This window comes from Podarcis tiliguerta (genome assembly GCF_965153285.1).
Source record: "Podarcis tiliguerta genome assembly, chromosome: 14".
Lineage (NCBI taxonomy): Eukaryota > Metazoa > Chordata > Lepidosauria > Squamata > Lacertidae > Podarcis > Podarcis tiliguerta.
The window spans coordinates 9335243-9357516 of record NC_139547.1 but is presented as its reverse complement, the minus strand read 5'-3'; the positions used below and the strand labels follow the sequence as shown (position 1 = coordinate 9357516).

General features: G+C 42.0%; 1 protein-coding gene across 1 annotated transcript; it reads left to right on the top strand.

Annotated features, from left to right (window-relative positions):
• Positions 1-1130: 1130 nt before the first annotated feature.
• Positions 1131-20986, top strand: OAZ2 (ornithine decarboxylase antizyme 2). Its single transcript, XM_083413222.1, is given in 6 exon segments — positions 1131-1321; positions 9893-9965; positions 9967-10047; positions 12244-12419; positions 16347-16432; positions 18046-20986. Coding segments are annotated over 6 exon segments (567 nt in total). The 5' UTR covers positions 1131-1301; the 3' UTR covers positions 18177-20986.
• The last annotated feature ends 1288 nt before the right edge of the window (positions 20987-22274 follow it).

Below are 22274 nucleotides of genomic sequence, written 5' to 3'. Positions count from 1 at the left end.
TCGCCTCCCACCTTAACAGAGACTACAGTCATACCTCTGGTTGTGAACGTGATCCGTGTGGGAGGCATGTTTGCTACCCGCAGCCTTCGCAGCCTGAAGCGTCACGGCGCTTCTGCACATGCGCGTTACGTCATTTTGCGCTTCTGCGCATGCACAAGCACCGAAACCCGGAAGTAACCCGTTCTGGTACTTCCGGGTTCGGCGTGGTCCGCAACCCGAAAACGCGCAACCCGCAGCGTTCGTAACCCGAGGTATGACTGAACTTTGACCACGTGGCCTGTGTGCTTGCTCAGTGTGCTATCCAGGTGCTGACTGCTGGTGGGCAACTCCAAGGGCTCTCCTGTTCTCCCTTCATTTTAAAAAAAGGACTTTGAGCAGACAGCCCTTAAAACAGGGGACACCCTCAAAGAAGGGACTGCCCTCTAAAAAGTATAATGCGTGGCCACCCAGCCACCTATATTCAAGTACTTGGGAGTAGGTTCCATTGAACTTAATGGGCCATGGGCTCTGCGTGCGCAGCGACACGTGCCTGAACCCTACACTTATTCGCTCAGAGGCGAGCTCTCCAGCTAAAGAAGCGCAGCCCAACCTGGGAACGCGACTTACTGCCGCATTAGCAGCAATAACAAACAACAACAACAACAACAACAATAAATTTTATTTATAGCCCGCCCTCCCCAGCCAGGACCGGGCTCAGGGCGGCTAACACCAGGTATAAAACAACTGAATTGAAATAAAACTTACAAACAAGATTAAAATACAACATTAAAATGCAGCCTCATTTCAGTAGAAACTCAAATCAAAAACTCTTTGGGGATGAAAACGTCAAATCTTGACCAAGGCCAACTATCCAGAATAATAAGAATAGGCGGCACTGCAAAGCAACAGGTAAGGCGCGCGCAGCGTTCGAGCCGGGGCTGCGCGGATCCTAAACTGGCGCGCGCAGGCAACAGCCCACCTCTACCAACCCCTGGATGAAAAAAGCCCACGTAACTGTCCACGTGCCGCCTGTCAACTTATCTCGCGCCTGCGCAGTACGCGCGGCCGCCCCCCTCCGCCACGCGCGCGCGCCTTTGTTTCGAGCGGCCTGTTTCCCAGGCAGCCTGGCGGAGGGGCGTGGCTATGCAGATGAGTAACGGGGCGGGCGGAGGCATCACAGGCGGCGGCGGCGGCTCGCGCTCCTGGTTTGCCAGTCCGTCAGTCGGAGCTGGGCGCTCGCGAAGGGAGGAGCTGCTGTGAGGCCCGAAAGCGAGCGCCTCCTCCCGACCTCCCCCCCGCCTCCGCCCTGCCGAGCCCCGAGGATGATAAACACCCAGGACAGGTATTGAGGGGGCGGAGGAGGGGAGGCTTCGGCCTACGTCGCCTCAGGGACCCCGAAGGAAGCGGCGGACGGGGGGGGGGGGTACCTCGCCCCGCATCTCCTCTCCTCACCGTCGCCGCCCTTCAGGATCGTGGCCTGCCTTTGGAAGCGGCCTACCCTCAGTAACCCCAGAATAGACCCGGATGATACAAAATGGAGGGGGGTAGGGGGGTGGAGTTGCCAGAGAGCGAAATGCGTGTGGGGAGGGGGCGGCGGGGCTTGCTTTTATTTTTTTGTGGGCGCGCGCCCGCGCTGGTGGGGAGGGCTGGTTGCAGCGCGGGGCGCTGTGCAGGCGCTCGTGCAAAAGGGGCGGGTGGGGGGGGCGGCAGTGGACCGAGGGAGGGTGGGAGCCGCCTGCTGCGGATTTGCACGTCTACCCCAGAACCGTCCAGAAGTGCCGGGCGAAGGAGTGGCGGGTGTTTTGTTGTCACCGCGATCGCAGGACTTTGTTTTCGAAGAGAGCTTTTTCCTCTTCGTCTTCGCTTCCCCCTTTTCAGCCTCTGGTAAATGGGTAGAGGCAGCTTTGTCCCACTGCCATCCCGTCTCCACCCCACCCCCGTCTCTGCAATCCACTGTTAAATCCTGCAACCACTCTTGCCCCCTCCCCGTGCCCCCTTGAAGCTAAGATCCTGACTCTCCAATCCATGGGGTGACTCTGCATTTTAAAATGGCATAACACCTCTGTGGAGACTCCCTTACAGCCTCCTCATCCAGGAGTTGATGCTTAGTTTCACTGAAGCATCAGGTGTTCCCAGACTGTTCACTGGGTGCACTCATTGTATGTTAACAAGTTAGAGCAAGGGGCAAATTTGTGCAGACTAGGAGGAATAAGTCCAAATCAATAGGAGGGAAATAGATAAGGAAATGGTACAGGAAACAGGTATAGTGACTATAGAAGTCTTGCACCAGGAACTCAGATAGTGGTTTGGTACACCATTGGTCAGAAGACTTTGGGAAGGTTTGTGAAAGCACATCACATTGCATTCAAAACGGCTGTAAGAACACCGAACAGCATCAGGGTGCTTAGTTGTGTTATTCATGGATGCTCCGTGTTTAAGAAAGGTGGATGCACAAATAAGTTAGGTGGACGCACACTCTAGGGATTGTGGTTTGGTCTGGTTCTGTAATTGAATAGTTAGGTATCTGGGGCTGATGAATAACCAGCTTCCCTAGGGTATGCCTAAATAATGTTTACTGTACTACTGTGGAAACACAGAATTACCCCCAAAACTGGATAGCTATACTAAGGCTGTTAATAACTGCAGTACATGAGGGGGTTGTTTTTTTTAGTGTGCTCAGACTTTAGCACTAGGACTCTTAACAACCAGTTAGAGTAGGCAGTTCTTCTCCGGGTCTTGTGATAGTTTTTACCCTGCACCCCACATTTTGCTTGTGGTGATTTGTCAATAATCAAATTGCAATTAGATGTAGGAACAAACCTTCCAAAAGTGAGTTGAGTGAAGGTGCCTGAAGGAAATCTAAGGAGAAAAATACAGGAGATTAAGCAGAATATTTACAAAGCACTTTTACAGTTACTTGTGTGACTGTCTTTTGTGGAAGTTTAGGCTGAGACATAGACTTGCTCATGGCATTTGGTGAGCTTCACTGTTGGCCTCTGCCATGTCCACATCGTACTGGCCTCCATCCAGCTATTAGCTGTGCTCCAAACTGCACTACAGCCACTCATACTCTGTATTTTGATAAATAACTCTTTATACAAGACAGAAACCTGCAGATATTTGCCAGATATGCTACATAGATTTGCTAGCTCTTATATACTATGTATATTCCCCAAGAGTGGCTATTTGAAAAAGCTCTGGGTTCATCTGTGTATGTATGTGCACTTGCACACACGTAGACTGGAAAGTAATTGAAAGTCAAAAATGTCTTCAGGTGACTCAAAGAGGCAAATATTTCTTTGGGAAGGCCAATGTATGAATAGCCCACCTGGCAGCAGAGCCCAGATTTTAAAACAGAAAGGAGGCTGCTTAAAATGCTTTTGGGAACAGCCTTCTCAGGCATGCAGCTTCTTTTCTCCAACATAAAATGTTAGTTTCTAATTTGAAATTGAATAGTTAAAAGTTTGAAGTCAAATTGTCACTTGAGCTGGCAAGTGCTTACATGCATGTCTGGAAAAACTCGATGCTTTGCAAAACAGGAAGGCCCTTTGTTTACAGCTGTTCAAAGGAAGGAGTTCTTAGCTTTGTCCAAGACATACATGCAGCTGAACTTCCAAAGAAGCACAAATCCAATCTTAAAGTTATTTTACTCTCCATTACTCAGAATTTACAGTACAGCAAAGTGGAATAAGGGGCTCTGATGTGTTGTTAAATTTGAGTAAGATGAACATAAGAGACTCATCAGGATGTTTTTTAAAATCTACTTAAGGCCTCTTGTGTTATGTAAATGGTTAAGTAATTCTATCCATTCAGAGGTCTAGAAATTAGGTCAGCAATAGTGGTGTGTGGTAGTGATCCTCTTTAACATACACTGGAGTTTATGAACAATCTGCCTTGCATGTATCACTCTCGCTTCAAAGTGTAAGATCCTGTTGTTGTTTGATTTATATTACCTGCTCTTCACCAGAAGGTCCCAGGGCAGATTAGAGCATCATGAAATAAAGCATTAAAGCAGTTTAAAACTTAATTTAGACTTCCTATTTTAAATAATATGTTTGTTGTAAAAACATCAAGTTTAGTACGTCAAAACATTACTGCATTCTAGAATGCATTTTTACCTGGCAACACAGCTAGTTTTTTCTTTTGAAATTTTGGCTGGCTGACGAGCCTAGTGTTCTATTTCCAGTTACGGTAAATATTGCTTTTGCTTGTACCCTTGTATTTATCTTATTGAAAAGATGTATCAGTAGATGTTGAAAAATACAGAGTCAACTCTGTGTGTGGATTGCACACAGGGTATACTTAGTCTGGAGAAGAAACCATTAAGAAGTAGTAAAATAGTAATTGTCCAATATCTGAAGGGCTCTCACATAGATCGGGGTGGTGAATCTTTTTCAGCGCAAGGGGCCTAATCCGTTATCATTTTTCTAGGCAGACATGATCACAGTTCAAGAACACCTAGACAGGAGACAACACTCAAGGAGAAAATAGGCTAGGACTGAATGAATATGTAGGAAGAAAGTGTGGGGCTTGAGAGGAGTCTTGAGGATCCAAACAAAAAGGCCTGGAGGGCTGCTTTGAGCCCCTTGGCCTGAGTTTCCCCATTCTTTCTGTTATCATAGGGCAAATTTGCATGACCTGAGCCAACAGGTTCCAGTTTGCAGGAAAGGGAACTTAAGGTAAACATCAAGGAGAACTCCTTTTCAACAATTGAACAAATTATGGTGGAAAGTCTTTGTCTTTGTTAGAGGATTCTAAGCAGTGGTTGGATAGCTACCTATGAGGAATGCTGTAACAGCAGATTACTAGTATCAGCTGGGGGTTGGACTTTGGTGACCTGTGTTGTCTCTTCTGACTCTAGGATTCCAATTCTTTATACTCACCATTTCTGTGCTCCAGGTTTGGTATTTGTATTCAAGCAAAATTGTATAATTTGTCCTCTAACATTCATAGAGTGCACAAATAGGATGTTTGTGAAGCTCACTATTGCAAGTCTGTTTACTTAAACTATCAGAGTTGTGATAGGTCATTCCATAATGGAAGTCCCCACAGTTAACTCAGTGGCATTCTGGTATGTGTGTCTCAGTTTCACTGTCTTTTACAGTGTTTTATCAATTTCCTGGTCCTTTGCTCTTTCTTTCATTCTGGGAGTAGCACTTTTTTCCCTAGTGTTAACAAAAGGCTCAAAAGTTCTTTTTCTGCTACAGCCTAATAGTGATTATTTACATTAGTGTGCAGAAGAGCTCCTCCTAAGAACATTGAAACAGCCTTAAAAATGAATCCCCAGTGGTACAAGTCCACTTGTCTACTTATGTTCTTTGTGTGGTATATGGAAAACAATTTCTCTACCTAGCAGTGATCCTCACAGGCTACTAGGCAGAGGGGTCACATGCACTCTCATAGCCTACAACTGGATGCGTATTGTTGTTTTCCTTGGTTAGATTGTCTGCTGCTATTATGAATGCAGTTTATGCTACTGTGGATAAAACAGAATCAATATTACTTTGGATAGGACTTTATCCTCTCTACTACGATTCCTAAGTCTTGATTAGCTGATAGATTGGTTGATTTCTTTGTGTACATACTATTGCCATTTTGGTAATTAAGTTATTTCTCTGGTTAACTCTTGCATGTGGTGTTGCATCTCAGAATGAGTTTCTGAACACTAGGTTTGAAACAAGGGATGGAGTTCCTTTGAACCTTCTGTTCACTCATGCACACGGGCTTCTTTGTCCATGCCACTTACAATTTCCGTTGTATTCTGTTTTCCATCACTTGGTGGTTTCCAGTTGATATGATGTACGTAATCTGTGGTTGGTCTTTTAATTTTACCAGTTGTTACTGACCCAGTTATTTCAGCTTTGCTTTTTCACAGGAACCTTGGAATTTCTGCCTCTTGTTTTATGATATGAAAGCCCTTCTTTGGAGAAGCAATACTTGACTTTTTTTCTATCTTCATCATTGAATGAATATATCAGATGACATTAATTGCCAGTTGGGATGAATCTATGCAATCAAATATCCAAGTGTATCATATACAGATTGTTTTCTCATCTTGATTGTTTCAGAATATAGACCTTTTTCAAAGGCATGAATATAATGTCTACAGTGTTTTTTCCTGTAATTTCTGATTCCAGTATCCCAATAAGAGGGATTGGAGGTTGACTAGGGTAGGCTGATCATATCCTTGTGATGTATGAAAATTGTTGAATTAATGGCAGATCAATACAGTATGGCTTATTATTTAGGCTGCAGCCATACATTACTCTTTTTCAGAGAATTGAAGATTGTGTGATTGATTCTGTTATTTTTCTGGCCAAAGATATTTAGCAGATTTTTGTTTTGAAACACTACAATGCCCCCTTAAAATGGGGAAATGTACACCCACCATGGACAATGATGGCTTGATAACACGCCCTTTAACTCCATCTCTATCCTTAGGGTGATTTAAGTTCTGATTCCTTTATTTCTGCTTGTGAGATAGCTGTGCTTTTCTAATGGTGAGCATGCAGTGTAAGTGCTATGAAGTTCCACTTTTTGGACTAAAGATATGAAGACGTACTAGTAAGCGATGCATACCACAGATTAGGTGGTACTTCCATACAGGTTCACAACAATGGTGGTATATGTGCCTTTTATTGAAGAAGCTCAGGGTTCTGTGAATTTTACATTGTAAAAGCACAGAAACCATCACTGGACAAAGCATTTAGTATCCTGAAAATTTCAGCTTTTCTTTTTAAAAGTTTTTATTTCTTGTGGAAGAGAGCTTGAATGTTTATGGGCCTTGCCTGAACACTTTGAAGCCAGAGAGGGCTGAGCAAGATTCCCATTAGTCAGGGGGTGGGCTTCATTGTTCTGCATAGCTGCCCCCATGACTGGCAGAAGGATACTATTCCACAAAATATGCAGATGTACTGTACTTATTTGCATAATGCGTACAGCTACTGTTTGGTGCAGAATTGCCCTTTGTTGGGCTGCAGGAACTTCAAGTATAGGTATATGTGTGTAGGCATGCACATCTTTTAGTCAGAGATGTGATGAATCCATCCCTCCAAGGTTCTTTATAAGACCTTGCACTTCAAGAATGAACTGCTTTTTATGGGGAAACAAATCTTGATTTTCACCACTTCACTAGATTATTCAAGCTTCCTCCAGCATCAATAATGCTGTATTGTTGACTGGCGAAAACAAGCACATCTGGCAGCCATATTAGGAGGCCAAAGGGGGATGGGAAGAGATGCACAGTCAAGTGTTTTGCCTCACCAGTCTCTACCAGACACCAGCACAAAAGAAGAGCTGCTTGTCAGTTAATTGTTGCAGTGTATATGGGTGATGAAGACAGGCCGAGTTAATGTATACAAGTTCAGTTGCTGACACTTTCAATACAGCTGCTTTGGATCAGTCTTCATGGGCAGAATTAACTTCTGTAAGAATGCTTGTTTGTTCTGTACAAGCAATTTGCTTTTCAAGCTGGGCATACAGTCAATTTAACTTGGCTTCAGTAAAGTTAATTAGTTGTTGTTCAGGGTATGTTAGCTTGGGGCTCCAGTATTGGAAATTAGTATAGCCGGCATGTGAGGACTGCATTTTCTAGCTGAAACTTGTTGAGTCTGAGCTCTGCTCAGTGCTGTAAAGTATGTGCAGCTCCCTTTGACATTGGCATGTGGGAACTGGTTTGGGAAGTTTCAGATAGAAAGTATTCTTACTGCAGAACAGAGTGAAAGATTGAAAAGCTGCCTGTTTTTCCGCAAACATTCTAGGAAATACAGCATAGTATGGCAGATACCTTCAGACTCTTTAAGTCATTCCTATTTCAGTGGTTAGAACCATGATCTCTGAGCCTGAAAGTTCCTTGGTAGCGAATTTGTAACATTGCCTTAAGTAAACCACTTAGTAGGTTGGCTCATGTTCCTTCAATAGGGGGTTGTTTTGCCCATCCTGGGAGGAAAGAATTGTTCTGTCTCTGTGTTATAACAAGTGTTCTGTAAAATGATGATGATAAACAATTGTCATAAATTACAGGTGTCTTGTCAAAAAAACTGAGATAATGTATGGAAGCAGTTAAAGCATGTGCTGGAAAGGCCCTAATTCTATTTAGTACAGAAGTGTTTGGGATGTGTAGGATGCTAAATGGCCTTGCACCAGTTGGAAGGACTGCCCTCTATATGAGTGCAGAGGACTGCTGCTATTTAGCCATACCTGTATAGATATTATGTGGTGCCAAATGAGTTGGTGTGCTATGGAAGGGGCAGCATTGATTGGCAGTATTACCTCAGTGCCAGGGTCAAGGTTCCTCTTGTTGCACTGTGCAAGGCCATAATTGGAAAACAGAAATGTCAAATGCAAGTACAACAGTGTCATTGTGAAGAGCCCCATATGACATGCAACATGCATGTATACATGTGGCAGGAATAGGCAGCTCTCAGCAACTCCCACTGGTCTGCTTCTGCAAATGGAACCCATGAACACAGGCCTCTCACTTCATAGTCTCCCTGTGTCAAGACATTGGGACAAATACGATCCCACTCCCCAAATGGGATGGGGCAGAAAGTGGGCCAAAATATTTGGCATCATTAAATATCTGATAGAACAAGAAGTGCAATAGTTAATTCAGCTTGAGCATATTTTCTTACTGGCTGTGCATTATTTTTATTGTCACCTAGCATTATGTCAGGGCCCAGCATACCAAAATGATTAAATGGTAATCTTGTGCTGCTTTGTTTGAGTACAGTGGTAAAAGAACAGGTGGAACACTAAGCATTTGCTGTTGTGCAATATCTACAGGAACTAGGAACTGATTTGAAAGAAATACTAATTATATTATTCTGGTAACTTCACCATGTCAAAATTGCAAATGGGAAGTGTGCTGTTCATGTTTTATTAAAGTGAAGACAGAAAGCTCCTAATTTCAGAGCTGCTTCAGACATTGTAAGAAGCATTAAAAAACCTGTAGGAGGGTGCAGAGACAAATTTATTCAGTGTGTGCTAGGCAAAAAGAAACCTTCAGAGAGATAAGTGAGCAACACTTGTCTTGATTTTTCCCAATGAAGAGCTACATTTGGCCAGAAAATATGTTTGACTAATTTGACTCTGCTCTCTTGGGTAGACTATTTTTTAAAGGAGATTCAGGCGATCCCCACATCTGAAGCACCTGCAGTATCCAGGAATAATTTATAACATCTGAAATCACACTGGCAAGCTTCCGCTCCCCTTTGCTTTCATGCCTTCATGTAACAAAAGGGGCCACATCTATTATTATTTACATCAGATAAGGATCACTTCTGAGTGGCAGCATTGCACTAATCTTAGAATAATGTGTTACAAGGTTTGAAGTGCCAGTGCTCTTCTCTTTCCCTTTCTGAAAACATGAAACCTAACTCCGCTCCTTCAAGAATCTTGTCGCTCTATTTCTAGTTGTTTATTGAAAAACGTATGCTCATCTGATCATGTGTTTTTAGTCATCTGGGACTTCTGCCAATAGAAGGGGTTTGCTATTCACACTCCCTGTTCAGTAGGAATCATTTTCTCTGCCACTTGTCTAAGAGCTGCCTACCCAGAATGCCAGGGCTGGCCTGGGACGTTTTTGCTGCTTGAGGAAAAACACCCTGCCGCCACTGCCCCCTACCCTACATGTCTGGTCCTGCACCCTTCTTGCTGCTGCTGTGCCCTGCAGGTCTGGCAGCCAGGTTGCAAGCACAGCAGCAGTCCAAGCGCAGCGGGGAGAGTGCAGCAGCAGGGTGCAGCCGCAGCAGCCCCCGCCTGAGGCAAGAGCCCCACCTCACTTCATGGGCAGGCCAGCCGGCCCTGCAGAATGCATTGGGCCCAGCCTAAGCTGACATGCTTGGAGTCTCAGCTGAATCCTGTCCGGCCTTGCAAATCTAACCTTGTGCTTTTTCTCTCTCTCTTCCAGTAGTATTTTGCCTTTGAGTAACTGCCCCCAACTACAGTGCTGCAGGCACATTGTCCCAGGGCCTCTGTGGTGCTCCTGATGCCCCTCACCCACTGTCGAAGATCCCCGGTGGGCGAGGGGTTGGCAGGGATCCTTCTCTCTCAGCTTTGATATATAAGGTGAGCCTAGTTTAATGTCTAGAGACTGATTGCCTTTGTATGATGTAGCTTTTTTGTGTGGTTGGGATGATGTCTTTGGGTGTTGTTAAATAAGCCTTGTTTGAGGGAATGTACTTATGTTCAAGAATACGCACATCAAAGAATGCAATGGATATTCTTTAATTCAAAGCTCTTCAAACAGAATAGGTCAAGCATTTACTTCCAGTACTGTAGTCCGGGCTATTTCTTCAAATAATGGACCTTGGGTACCCTTTCTCAGCACCCCCCAGTGCTTGCTTTTTATGATACAACAAATTAGGAAGCATAGCGAAATGGCAGTCTGCACCAAGCCAGTACCGATTTGGAGTGTGTATAATGGAGAAAACAACACTAGGTTTCAATTCTCCCTCTGGATTGCTCTAAATAATTACCCAACTGCTCTTCTCCCCAGAGTTGTGTTTCCATAACACTTACAAAGCTAGTGTTTTGACTCATAGAATGGGTTTCTGAATGTTTTATTGCCATGAAAAAGGAATAAAGAGGCAAATGAATTTCTTTTCAGTATTCAGATTAGAAACTGGAAAGGGTGGGCAGCTGCAGAGCCATCTATAGATTAATCTGAAGAGACCAGTAGCCACAGCTGATTCTGACTGGTTGAAACTGTTCACCATTCTCATTTTGTACTGTGGATCCTGATAAATCTGTGACTAGCAAATCTCAAGCCTTTGCCATCTGGTCTCTGAAGTTTTGCTTTTTCCTACTTTCCAGGAGTAGAAGAGTTATATTTGCAAACATGCCATGTAGGCCAGTGTTAAACAGGAAGCTACAGTGTTGAAGCTGTGCTGTAGAAAAGGCCTATTCATAGTCATCTCTGGATCTCACCAAAGAATACTGGCTGACTATTACTAGTTCTTAATGCCTGTGAATATTGGTTATCATATGCTTCTGGTGTGATTTCTTTTCTCTTTTCTTTTCTTTCTTTCTTTCTTTTTTTGGCCTCCCATGTTGAATTGAGCAGTTCTTTGATTGCAAATGGTTCCTTATATTTGTGTCTTTACAAAGGGAAATATTCACCTTCTCTACACAACTCATTTAAATATTGTTCTGACACAACCGCTCATCATTTGATGCTTGCATAGTAACAACACTCATTTTGTTCAGTATGTTGTACTACAAAAACATGGTGAGAAGAGCAGTTGAGTGAGATTCTCCTGAAATGCAGAGTTGCCATTCAAGTAATCTTTGTAATACTAGGGTGTTAGTCACACAGTGGATTAAAATACACTTAATAAAAAAAAAATTAGTTGATAGCGGGGGTTTTAATTTGGTTGATTAATTCTGGGTTTTTATACAATTTAAACTAATCTTGAAGATGATATATTTGCTTTTAGTTAATACTCGGAAATCACTGCTGGTGTGGTCTTAGAAGAGCTATTCCAGAAGTGGGAGTGCATTTTCTAAGATGGTGCTTGAAGTCTTCATACAAAAATTAATTTTGTAACCCAACCTATTTTATTAATATTTAATTAACTTACAGGGGCGACCGGTCTGGACCTCGTTAATCTTCTTATGCAATGCGACTTTTAAGATTCTGTTAAAATGTACACATCTATCTGTCAAGTTCATAGTTGGATCATATTCTGTATCCAGTCAAGAAATGGAGAAAAAATACGCTTGGCTGTTTTTCTTTAAAAAGCAACAACCCACACAGTTGACAATAGTTGCTTTGTAGCTGCTGTCCTGCTTTCTGATTTGAACAAGAGAAGATCCCATGCTTATGAAGAAGCAGAGCTTTAAAGTATTCCCTGTGCAGTTCTATATGCCACAAATTAAGTTATCCAGGAGAATGTCTAGTGGTTTAGGGCAAAATAAGTTTGTTCAGGTTTTGATAATTCTCTTGGCAGAAAGTTATTTCGTAAGGTGTACCCACCTGAAGATTGCCGAGGGGATAGGATTTAGGGATCAAAAGACCCAGTCTTCAGAGATGTTGGACCGTGTCATCAAAAGCAACATATGTAATAGTTTCTTATGAAAATTAACTTAAGCTGTAACTGAGCAAACTTTCTAATTAAGTAGAAGCACTGACATTCAGTACTTGTTTTAAAAATAGAGTATTTTTAGGTTTTAGTCCTCATGGCAATAAAGAAAAAATGAATATCATATTCTCGTTGGCACTTCCTTTTAACACTTTTAAATCTTATTCTGTGACTCTTTAAGGATGAGAAGCTCACTGTTAACCAAGATCTTCCAGTGCACGATGGGAAACCACACATTGTCCACTTCCAGTACAAAGTTACGGAAGTAAAGGTCTCCTCTTGGGATGCAGTGCTATCCAATCAGAGTCTTTTTGTGGAAATCCCTGATGGTGTATTAGCTGATGGGAGTAAAGAAGGGTAAGTGTTTGAGCCTATAGCTATCATGGTATTATAGAATCATATAATTGTACAGTTGGAAGGGAGCACAAGGGTCAAGTCCAACCAACAGCAATGCCGGAATCTTTTGCCCAATGTTGGGCTCGAACTCACGACCCTGAGATTAAGTCTCATACTCTACTAAAGTGCTTGTAGACAAAGGAATCAAAGGTGTGCTGAAGGGGGAAAAGGAGAGTTGCAAGAGAAGCTGGATAATTTATTTGCATTTGTCTTTACAGTGGAAAATGTGGGACAGATCCCTCTGCTTAAACTAACTTTCTCAGGAAAGGAGTCTGAGGCAAAAAGTGGAGACAAGAGGCAAAATTCCAGGCCTTGTTGACATAAAAGAATGGACAGCCCTGATTCCCATCCACCTGAACATTTTAAAAATAATTTTGGTGTGAAATTGCTGAAAGAGGGATCTAGAAATATAGAGCATCTATCCAGGAAAACTGGTGGAAATTATGTGCATCACTTTACACATGTTTACATGAAATTGCATTTGCCATTCTAATGCCCATTCATCCAGATGGGAGAAAAATGTTTGGAGCTAGCACGTTGCAATTTTTGTTTGTTTTAAACACTTTAAACAAATTTTGTCATCAGCATGCTTGGCTGCCTCACTGCTCACCCCAAACACTAGGGTTTATTCTAAGCTTTTTGCCCCCAACTGTACAAGTGGCCAGCACAGTGCCCTCCCCCGACTTTTTTGTAGAGAGACAGAAAGGAAGGAAAAAAGAACAGGGAAAGAAGAAAAGACAGGAAATTTGTGAAAATGAAGGACAACAAGAAACCAAGAAAAATAGAGGTGCCTTGAAAAGAATGGGGGTGGGAATAAGTTATCTTCCTTACTTAACTTAGAGTTGGGTTCAGAGACTTCCTTCCCCCACAAACCATAACTTTGAAGCTGACCTCCAACCTCCCCTACTGCCTCTTGAAACAAAAGAAATTTTAACACGCTTAGCATAATGTGAAAGGAACCACCATGGCAGTTTTCTGCTGGGATGTAATGACATATACTGTTTAAGTAGAATTCACTATGAATCAGTGCCTTTGACTAGTTAAGTAGTTAGCCTCATTATATACTATAATACACTGTTAAGGTTCTGATGATTTGAAAGACACCAGTATTCATCTTCATTTTCTGTCTTTTCTCATTTTTTTTTTAAAGAAACTACTTAGTTCCTTATTAAATCCCATATGCCTAATTTGCAAAAACTAACTTCTTACCGTACAATTTATTTTTGACACTGTACAAAAAATTGTCCAGCTGCATGGTGGAATAAACCCTGCCATTAGGTTTCAGTTACACTCATTATATCTATGCAGCCTTTGAAGCTCCCATTGTTCTAGGAGCGTTTTGTGACAGGAAATTTCATGAACGCGAGCAGTTTCTGAGCTCTGGGAGCAGTACTGCGCCTAAAATTTCAGATAAAAACTGCCACTGCTGTAACAAAAGGAGGACCTTTTTCTGCTTCCCCACTTCCAGCCACTTTGATGACTGGAGAAGGGACCCTCATAAGAATATTAGGGTGGCAGCCAGGGGAAGTATGGCTTTGTTTTGGGCAGTAAAAAATGAATATAAGGTATTAGCTGCAGTTCATTCATTTTCAGCTTTGTATTCTTGTTATAAAAAAGCGTGCCTAGACATTCTGTTGCAGTGCCCATAGCCTAGGTTTAAGGCGCCATTTAGCTCCTAGCTTTCATATCTAAGTTTCTAACACTGTATCATTGGTCTCCTCTAAAATCAAGCAACCCAGATCTAAGTGTTGAAATATATTCATCTATTTTCTCCCTCCACATCTGATGCTGCTTGTATCTGCTTCAGAGAGATTAGTTTAGAGACAGCACCTTCTTGTTCCCTGCCAGAGTAGTTTTTCTTGAGTTTGAGGTAACCAATTCTTAATGAATTTACCCCTTTTGACAGATGCTGAATTTATCATATTTTGATATATGCTGTGGACAGTACATGCTTTTCAGTTGTATCCAATACTATCCCAGCGTGAGAACAGACTTCTGCTTGTGCAGTGTGATTTCATTACCCTCTTCACCACACACTAACGGAGCTCTCCCCATCCTAGCCCTGTAGCCTTCTACAAAATTTGCTTCCGGAGGTGGAGGGGAACCATGAGAACATTATAGTGGTGTGCTGGCAGGGAGGAGAGGATATTGAAGTCTCATTGTGCAAGTAGAAGTCTGCTTGCCCAACTTGGGATTCCACCCTTGGTTGGCAAGATGAGAATTGGTAATCTGTTTTCCTTCTTTGTCCTATCCTTGTTTTTGCTTGCTGGGTGGACTGAAATAATGATTTAAGACACTGAAATTCAGGTTCAAGGAGAGGGAGCACGATTAAGAACTCATGAAAGTATTTCCTGGTTTGTCCCTTCCCCTAGTAGCTGTGGAGAATTCAGACTCGCTTTGTTTCAGAGAGCGGGGGTAGAAATTTGTGTTCAGACAGCTCACCAAAAGGGTGTTATTGTAGAACCCATTTCTTTCCCATCTCAGTTGCTTTGAAATGGAAACCAGTTATCCCTCCAGGTGATGACTGGGAGGGATTAGCTGGCCTTTGTGTTTCACTGAGGAAAGTAAGTAAAGAAATGAGCACCCCACTATCTTGTACTTGGGTGCTGTGGGAGGTGGGATATGTCTGATTGCTCCTTATTTCTCTGCGAGTGTTGGAAAACATTCTCTTCCCTCTTTGGATTCCCTGGATTCCTGCACATGGGCTCTACTAGTACACGGATAACTTGATATCCAAAAAAAGGTGACAACACAATTTTTAAGGGCAATTAGCCTTTATATCTCCTTTTTATAAATGTGTCAGCCCATTCATCCCATCCTCTTAACAGCACTCTTTTGACAGTACTTCTGCTGTTGGCATGGTTTCAGTACAATTGCATAACTGTTTATTTTTAGCCAGCTAAAATAAGCAGCTTGAAGGTTATAATTAAAATGGATCATTATCATATTAACAAAATCCCTTCCAAGTTAATCTCTGCTTGCTGCTGCTTTTGACTCTTGTGGCCATTGTTCACTTAAGCAATGATTAAAGCCTGATTTTTAACTGCAGCTTGCTAAATCAGTGGCAAGCGATGCCTGGCTAACCAGAGGGTTAGGGCTGAGGTCACCCTGTGCTTTGGCTTGTACAGTATTTCAGAACTTGGCATGAGGGTTATGCAGAGTAGACCAACCCCTGAATCTGCAGCATTTTGGAATGTGTTGGGTTTCATTGCTCCCCTTATTTCATTGCTCCAGTCTAAGGGTGAGCTTGAGGTAGTTACGAGGGAGAGGGGTCTTTTCAGTAGTGGCACCCCATTTACAGAATGCCCTCCCAAGAGTCTTGCATACTTGATGTCCATGCTGTGATGTTGTAAGTGACTAGTTCAAATACCTTTTTGTTTCCCTAGGCCATTTAATTATAATGGGTACATCTGCATGGTGTTCCTAGATCTTTGCATTAAGTTATACCCTTGCAGTTTTTCCATTGTTTTTGTGCTGGCTTTACTGAAATAAAGTGACCTGAGTCTAGTCATATTTATCCCCACCTGTGCAACAGATTCCATCACTCTGGGATCTTCCAAGGAAATTGGAGGATTTAGTGACAATAACATACCCTTCTGGAACTTAAATATACAACTCATGGGACCTGTGTGTAACATCTTGCCTTCCTCCTGTGTGCTGCTGTGCATATGCTCATTAGCAGCCATGTTAAATTTCTACTTTTGACTCCCCTTCCCCCCTAAAAAATGCAAAGTCTTTTCTTGGCACTTCTGTGTCTTTTCTGACAGTCTGGCAAAATAGTGAGTTGGGGTGAGTGTCCGTCACATTGAAGACCCTACAATAAGCTAACAAATTATCCAGGGAAATTGTGTCTGTATGATGTGATTTTTTTCCCTTTTCCCCTGGCAGATTATTAGCACTGTTGGAATTTGCTGAAGAAAAAATGAAAGCAAGTTATGTCTTTATTTGCTTCCGAAAAAGCAGAGAAGACAGAGGTTAGTGCTTTAGCCTCTTGTTATCCCCACCAATCTTAACCTTGGGGCTTGCAGAGTAGCAAAAGTAGCCATTATTTTTGGGGGTAAATTTCTGGGGGTGAATTTTCCTGCAGGTGCCAAGTGTGGTATTCTAAACTAATGTATGTGGGGTGTTGTTTTTTTAAAGGGCTTTGCTGGGGATAGTCTGAATGGTGTTGTAGCATTTCTTGAAATATTGGAGGACTGAGTGCAACTTACCCAGAATGCTCAAAATAGGGCTTATTCCTGGGTAACTACACATAAGATTGCTACATATGTTTCCAGTCAGAATACTACAGTTCTTTGGTTCAAATGAGAAAGGAAGTAACATTCTCTTGTTAGCTTTGCATGCCTGTGCAATAGCTGTATTTGGCTGGATGCCCAAGTTCTTAAATCAGGTTTAAGTGAGGTTGATGAACTGGACTTTCAATGCCTCTGTCCTCTTCCAGACCTTAAGAAAATGCGTTAAGCTTCTATAGATAGAAGATTAAATCAAGGAAGTTTAGGGATTCAGTGTAAAGCATATAATTACTAATTGAAGGTGCATGTTGTAACAGTGGCAGTACTATAAGAGGAACTGCAAATCCTTTCTATGCCAGTTTTCCTCTGAATTGCTTCTTTTGTGCATTGAGTGACCTGTTCACAGTAAGCTTATCTAGAAGCAAAGGAATTAAATTGCATATTGATTAAAACTGTTCTGAGGAGTTTTTTGTTAGAGGTGGTCTAGAATCTGGCTCCAGGACTCTGGTCTTTTCAGGTTTGTATTTACATTATCAGTTTCAAAATCAGACTTTATATTTAAAAAGAGGATTGTACATCAATGTAATTATTGGATCCTGATCCGCACTAAGCCAAACCACAGCTAAGTGTGAATGTAGGAGTGTGCTAGGGTTCGCAGTAAAACTCCAGCCACTCCTCCCCCTGATCATCCCTGTTGCAGAGCCCAGGGCTAAGGCTTAGCATTACATCTGAATTATGGCTTGCCTCCCCAGAAAGCATGAGCTATAACCAAACTTCATTCCTGGCTTACTGCTTATGGTTTGTCTGGGGCTGGCAAACTATTAGGTTGTGTCCAGATCTAAGCCAAACGATGGCTTAGCCCTGTGCAATGCAATGCCAGGGGAAGAGTGAAGTGGCTAGGATTTTTATTGTGAGTATCTGCATACTTGCATGTTCACACTTTGCCGAGGTCTGGCTGAGTATTACGTGTGAACTTGCCATTAATGGTTGGCATTTGGCTATCCTTAACACCTAACCGAGTTGCTTCTTTCTAGTGTAACATTGTGTTTTTCTTTTGGTGGCTAGCGGGAGTGGGGGAGAGGTAAGAAATACGACTGAACTATTGTTGAGTAGGATGACAGGTATTACGAACCAGTAACCAACAGGATTGCAGCGCAGAACGGACAAGAAAAGGGGTATGAACTATGGCAAGACCTACTAGACAATTCCGAGCCAGGGAAGAAACTTTTTTCAACCTTCGCAGACTGTTGTTGAATGGTTTCTTCTGTATACAATTAAAGTCATGGAATTTGCATTAGGAGCACAGCTTGTTTACAACCACACCTATCTGATGTTGCCAATCTTTGTCTTTGCAGCTGCATTACTGAAGACATTCAGTTTTTTGGGCTTTGAAATTGTGAGGCCTGGCCATCCCTGTGTCCCATCACGACCAGATGTGTTGTTCATGGTATACCCCCTGGATCAGGTCTCTTCTGATGATGATTAGACCCAGTGCAGCACTTCAGTGGGACCCGAACATGCTTCAAAGACGAGAGGGGGCTAAAACTCCTCTTCGGAGGAAAGGAAAAACAAAATTCTTCTGGACTGAAACTGCATTTCTTATTGTTAGAGTGACCTGTATATCTTCTGAGTTGACTTTTCCATTGAAATGTGTTACCTAGTGAATAATATAAAGTCTGCACATGTAATCGCACAATAGTAAATGGAAGGTAAATGGAGCCCTTTCATACAGCTCTGTTGTCTGCTGGTTAGCCTAGTGGACAGACATCCTGTCCAGCCACCCAATGGGCAAGGAGCTCAGAGGTGAAGAGGGACACAGATCTGACTTGTTAAATTAGCGTTGGGCTTTTCTGTTCATTTGGTTATTTGGCTTTCATTTTAAATAACTGTATACTTTTGTGTTCACTCAGACTTAAGCAGGAGGCATGCTTTGGGCATAGGTATGTGAGGAACAGTAACACTGTTAGCAAAGCCTAGGTGGTGGTACCCCCCTGGAGTAACCAACACTGTGGGTTCCTGAGAAGCTTTGTGCTCTTTCTAGCCTTTTTATTAGGTTAGTATTAACACTGCATTAGTACAGCTTTCAATAAAAAGGGGCATTCAAAAAACATGCGAAGCTGACCCTGATTTTTAGAGAGAAAGAACTGCATAAGCACCCCTTTCCCAGATTTGTAATAGTTCTGCTGTTTTTCACTGCATTCTGTAGTGGAAGTGGATGTAAAACTCTGAGTGGAGATTTTGAATAAATGGGTGAAAATTATAATTGGAGGATAAAGCAACAAGTACTCAAATCTAGCCTCCCCAGCTGGAGATGGGAAAATTTTATGCTGGCAGCTCTGACTGATGCCCTTGCAGCCAGCTTTTCTTGAGAAACCTAGGAATGGATTGCAGTATGCTTATAAACAAAGCAATCCTATGCTCTCCCACTAGGAATTAAGCACTACTGCATGCATTAGTGCTTAATGCTGAATAAACAACCAGGAAACTTTTCTGAAAACTATTTGGTGCTTGAAGCTTCATCTCATCCTTCCCTTAATGGCTTTCTTTTGTAGAATGGAAGACAACTATCCTGCTTATATTTTCTTAAGACAGCCAGTTCCTTCAAGCTTCATTCATAACATACAATTCAAACACTTTCCTTGTCTGTTTAACTGATGTCAATGTGAAACAATGGTATCCAAACTTGCTTATATTGGTTTTTGCTAAGATGATTCAACTGTTACAAAAAAGCAAAAATATAGACAGTCTAGGAGGGAATACATGTGCAATATGCTTTTTTTGTAGCTAGGTATCTGCTATTTAGTCTTCATAGGTGGAGTTCTGCAGAATCCTATGGGGTCCTACCCCAGAAGTGGCCAGTATGTTTCTCACCTAGGTAAGGGGCTACTGCTTGACATGGGAAGTGTTGGAATTGGGGTTCTGGAGAGGAATGTATGGGAATAAAGTTGTCTCCTCCCACCCAGTGGAAGCTGGCATTGTATTACGAGTAAAGAGAGGGATTAGGTGTCTACTGAGGAATTTGCAACGCTAAGCATTGGTACTTTCAGTGCATTAGAGAAAAGTCCTGGTACTCATTGCACACATTTTCTCAATGTCTACCATGATCTGGTTGTCAGAAGTAAGTCATACACAGATGCTCATTGGTGAAAAAGAAAAGATGGTAAATACAAATGGCAATTTGCTTTATGTGGGACTATAAGCACTTGGTGAATATTGTGTAAATAGGGAGAAGAATCTCTATACAGGGCATAGGAAACTTGCTAAGTAAGTTACTAATTGGTCCATGAACATATTTGCATTCAGCCTATTTCTTAAAACTATGGGAAAAGGTAAGGTTCCTTAGAGGACATGAAATTTATTATGCTCCCTTATGAAACAATTTGTATCTTGCTCTGGAGGCCCTGTTCCAGAACCTCCTGCCCCTGGTTGTCAGAACTGCCAAAATGCATTTCTGGCATTTCGAAATTATTTCTGTTCACTTTGTATTTTATTCACTTGTGTCCTTGCTGCAGCTGGTACATAAAAATCCCAGTACTTCTATTAGTAGTAATTTGTGATCAGCTAGATCCTAAATGGCATTTGTTTCTCATAATATTACACTAGTGACTCACTGATCTTGCAACTTTAAAGTACTTCTCTGTTCATACACATGATTATCTCTAAAAAGCAAAACAAATCCAGTGAATGAGAAAGTTTTTCTTGCTACCCTCTAGTGTCATTTTTGGCAAGCTACAACAGCCAGTTAATTACCCCTTCCTCCTTGTTGCTAATGAGTATTTGCCAGTTAGTGGTACACTGTATGTAATCCAGTTTGAGCTTCTGTCCACATCCCTTAGCTCTACTGTATCCAGTCTGAGCAAGTATCTGCAGGCACAAGTATAGAAGTCACACACAAACCCTCTCTAGAACCAAGCAGCTGCTTGATTACGAAGATGAGGTCACTGGAAAAGCAATCTACTTAATGTACCAGCGTCTTTTGCAAAAGAATTTCCACTTGTCTCGGCTCCCCTGCCAAAGTAATTTGCCTCTTCAAATGGCCCATGTCTCCATTTGAATACTATGGGTGTAATCAGCAAATGTTATTTTTCTCTTAACTTCCAACAAATATACCCACCAAATGCTTAGTTAGTGAGAATCCCATTCATATTTTTCTAGTTTGAAAGATTGTCCTGATAGTCTTGTGTGGTTTTTCAAATACGTTTTTTGAACTGGTGCTACTGTATTATGTTTTCATCTGCAAGCTTCAACGCATTCCTCTGTGTCCCTAGGTCAGCAATAAAAATACTGCAAAACAGGGCCCTAACAGTGATCACTGAAGAACGTTACTTACCTTATCCCTGAAAAAGTTTGTTCTTTTATTACCTTTTTGCTGTTTGATTTTGTTACCATCATACACATGTTGCAGTACAGAGGTTTAATACATAGGTAGTTTCCTCAATCATCATGGGTTCCTCCATGATGCTGATATCGGATGGCTCTCTATCATCTCCTACACCTTTGTGCAGAACACAATTTTTCATCTTGATAAAGCACTATCTGATTAGTTTTAGCACCATTCCGCCTCATTTTGATCGCTGAGGACCTGATTAAGAATCTTTTTAAAAGTAGCATAGTGTCACCTTAGCTGTGAGCACTGTGTGCTAAGCACAGAAACCTCATTAGGGCTGCATGTATTCTGAAAAGAACAGAGCTTGAAATGATTATTGCCTTTTTTATATATAAAATGGTTTTATCCCTTACTGTAGGTAATGTGTGGGCAATTTGGTGCAATCAAAAAAGTGACTGAAAAGGTATCCAGTAGTCAGTACCCTGCATTGCTCCTTAAATCTTCATCTGTCATAGAATAATTCTATAAAAATAAGCAGTAATGCAGTCATTCTAGCACAAAAGTACACAGTGCTTACACATCTAGATTAAGCTACCTAGGCTCAGTCTAGAGTCAATGCTGCATCTGGCTCCAGTTTAATAGGGCCAGGACAGTAAAAAATTAAAAGGCAATGAGGCTTCTCAGCATTGAGAGAAGTAGAGATCAAAAGAGGATCCACCTGTTGTCTGTAATTATCTCTTCTAAGTATTTGCTCTCAGTACCTTGCATGTACAGAGGCCCATAGCACTGGTGGTGTGGGTTTAAGTGTGCATAAAAACCCCAAATGTTAGCAAATAACGTACACTTTTTTATAGAGCATAGGCTGCAAGTTCTAAATGAAAACTTAGCATACCAGTTCCAATTAAAAAAGACTTTGATGCTGAGGCATTTTTCCAGGGTCAGAAATGTACTAATTAAAGTGAAGGGCAAAAGGGAACCTGAACAGAGGAAGTGACTTCCTAAAACCATGAGGAATGCAGCATAGAAATGATTACAAGTTGGTGCTTCTGTAGAAACCTTCCTCCTGCTACACTCTGGGCTAAAAGGAATGAAGAGGGCACCAATCCATTCAGACCAGCTGGACATCATATGTCCCCTTTTCATAGCTGTAAACCAGCCTGGAAGTTTGCATTCTGAGAACGATGTTTGTATCCTCCTGTGTATGATGAACAAAGCTTAAAAGCACTGGAGCCTTATCTCAGCTTCAGGTCATTACAC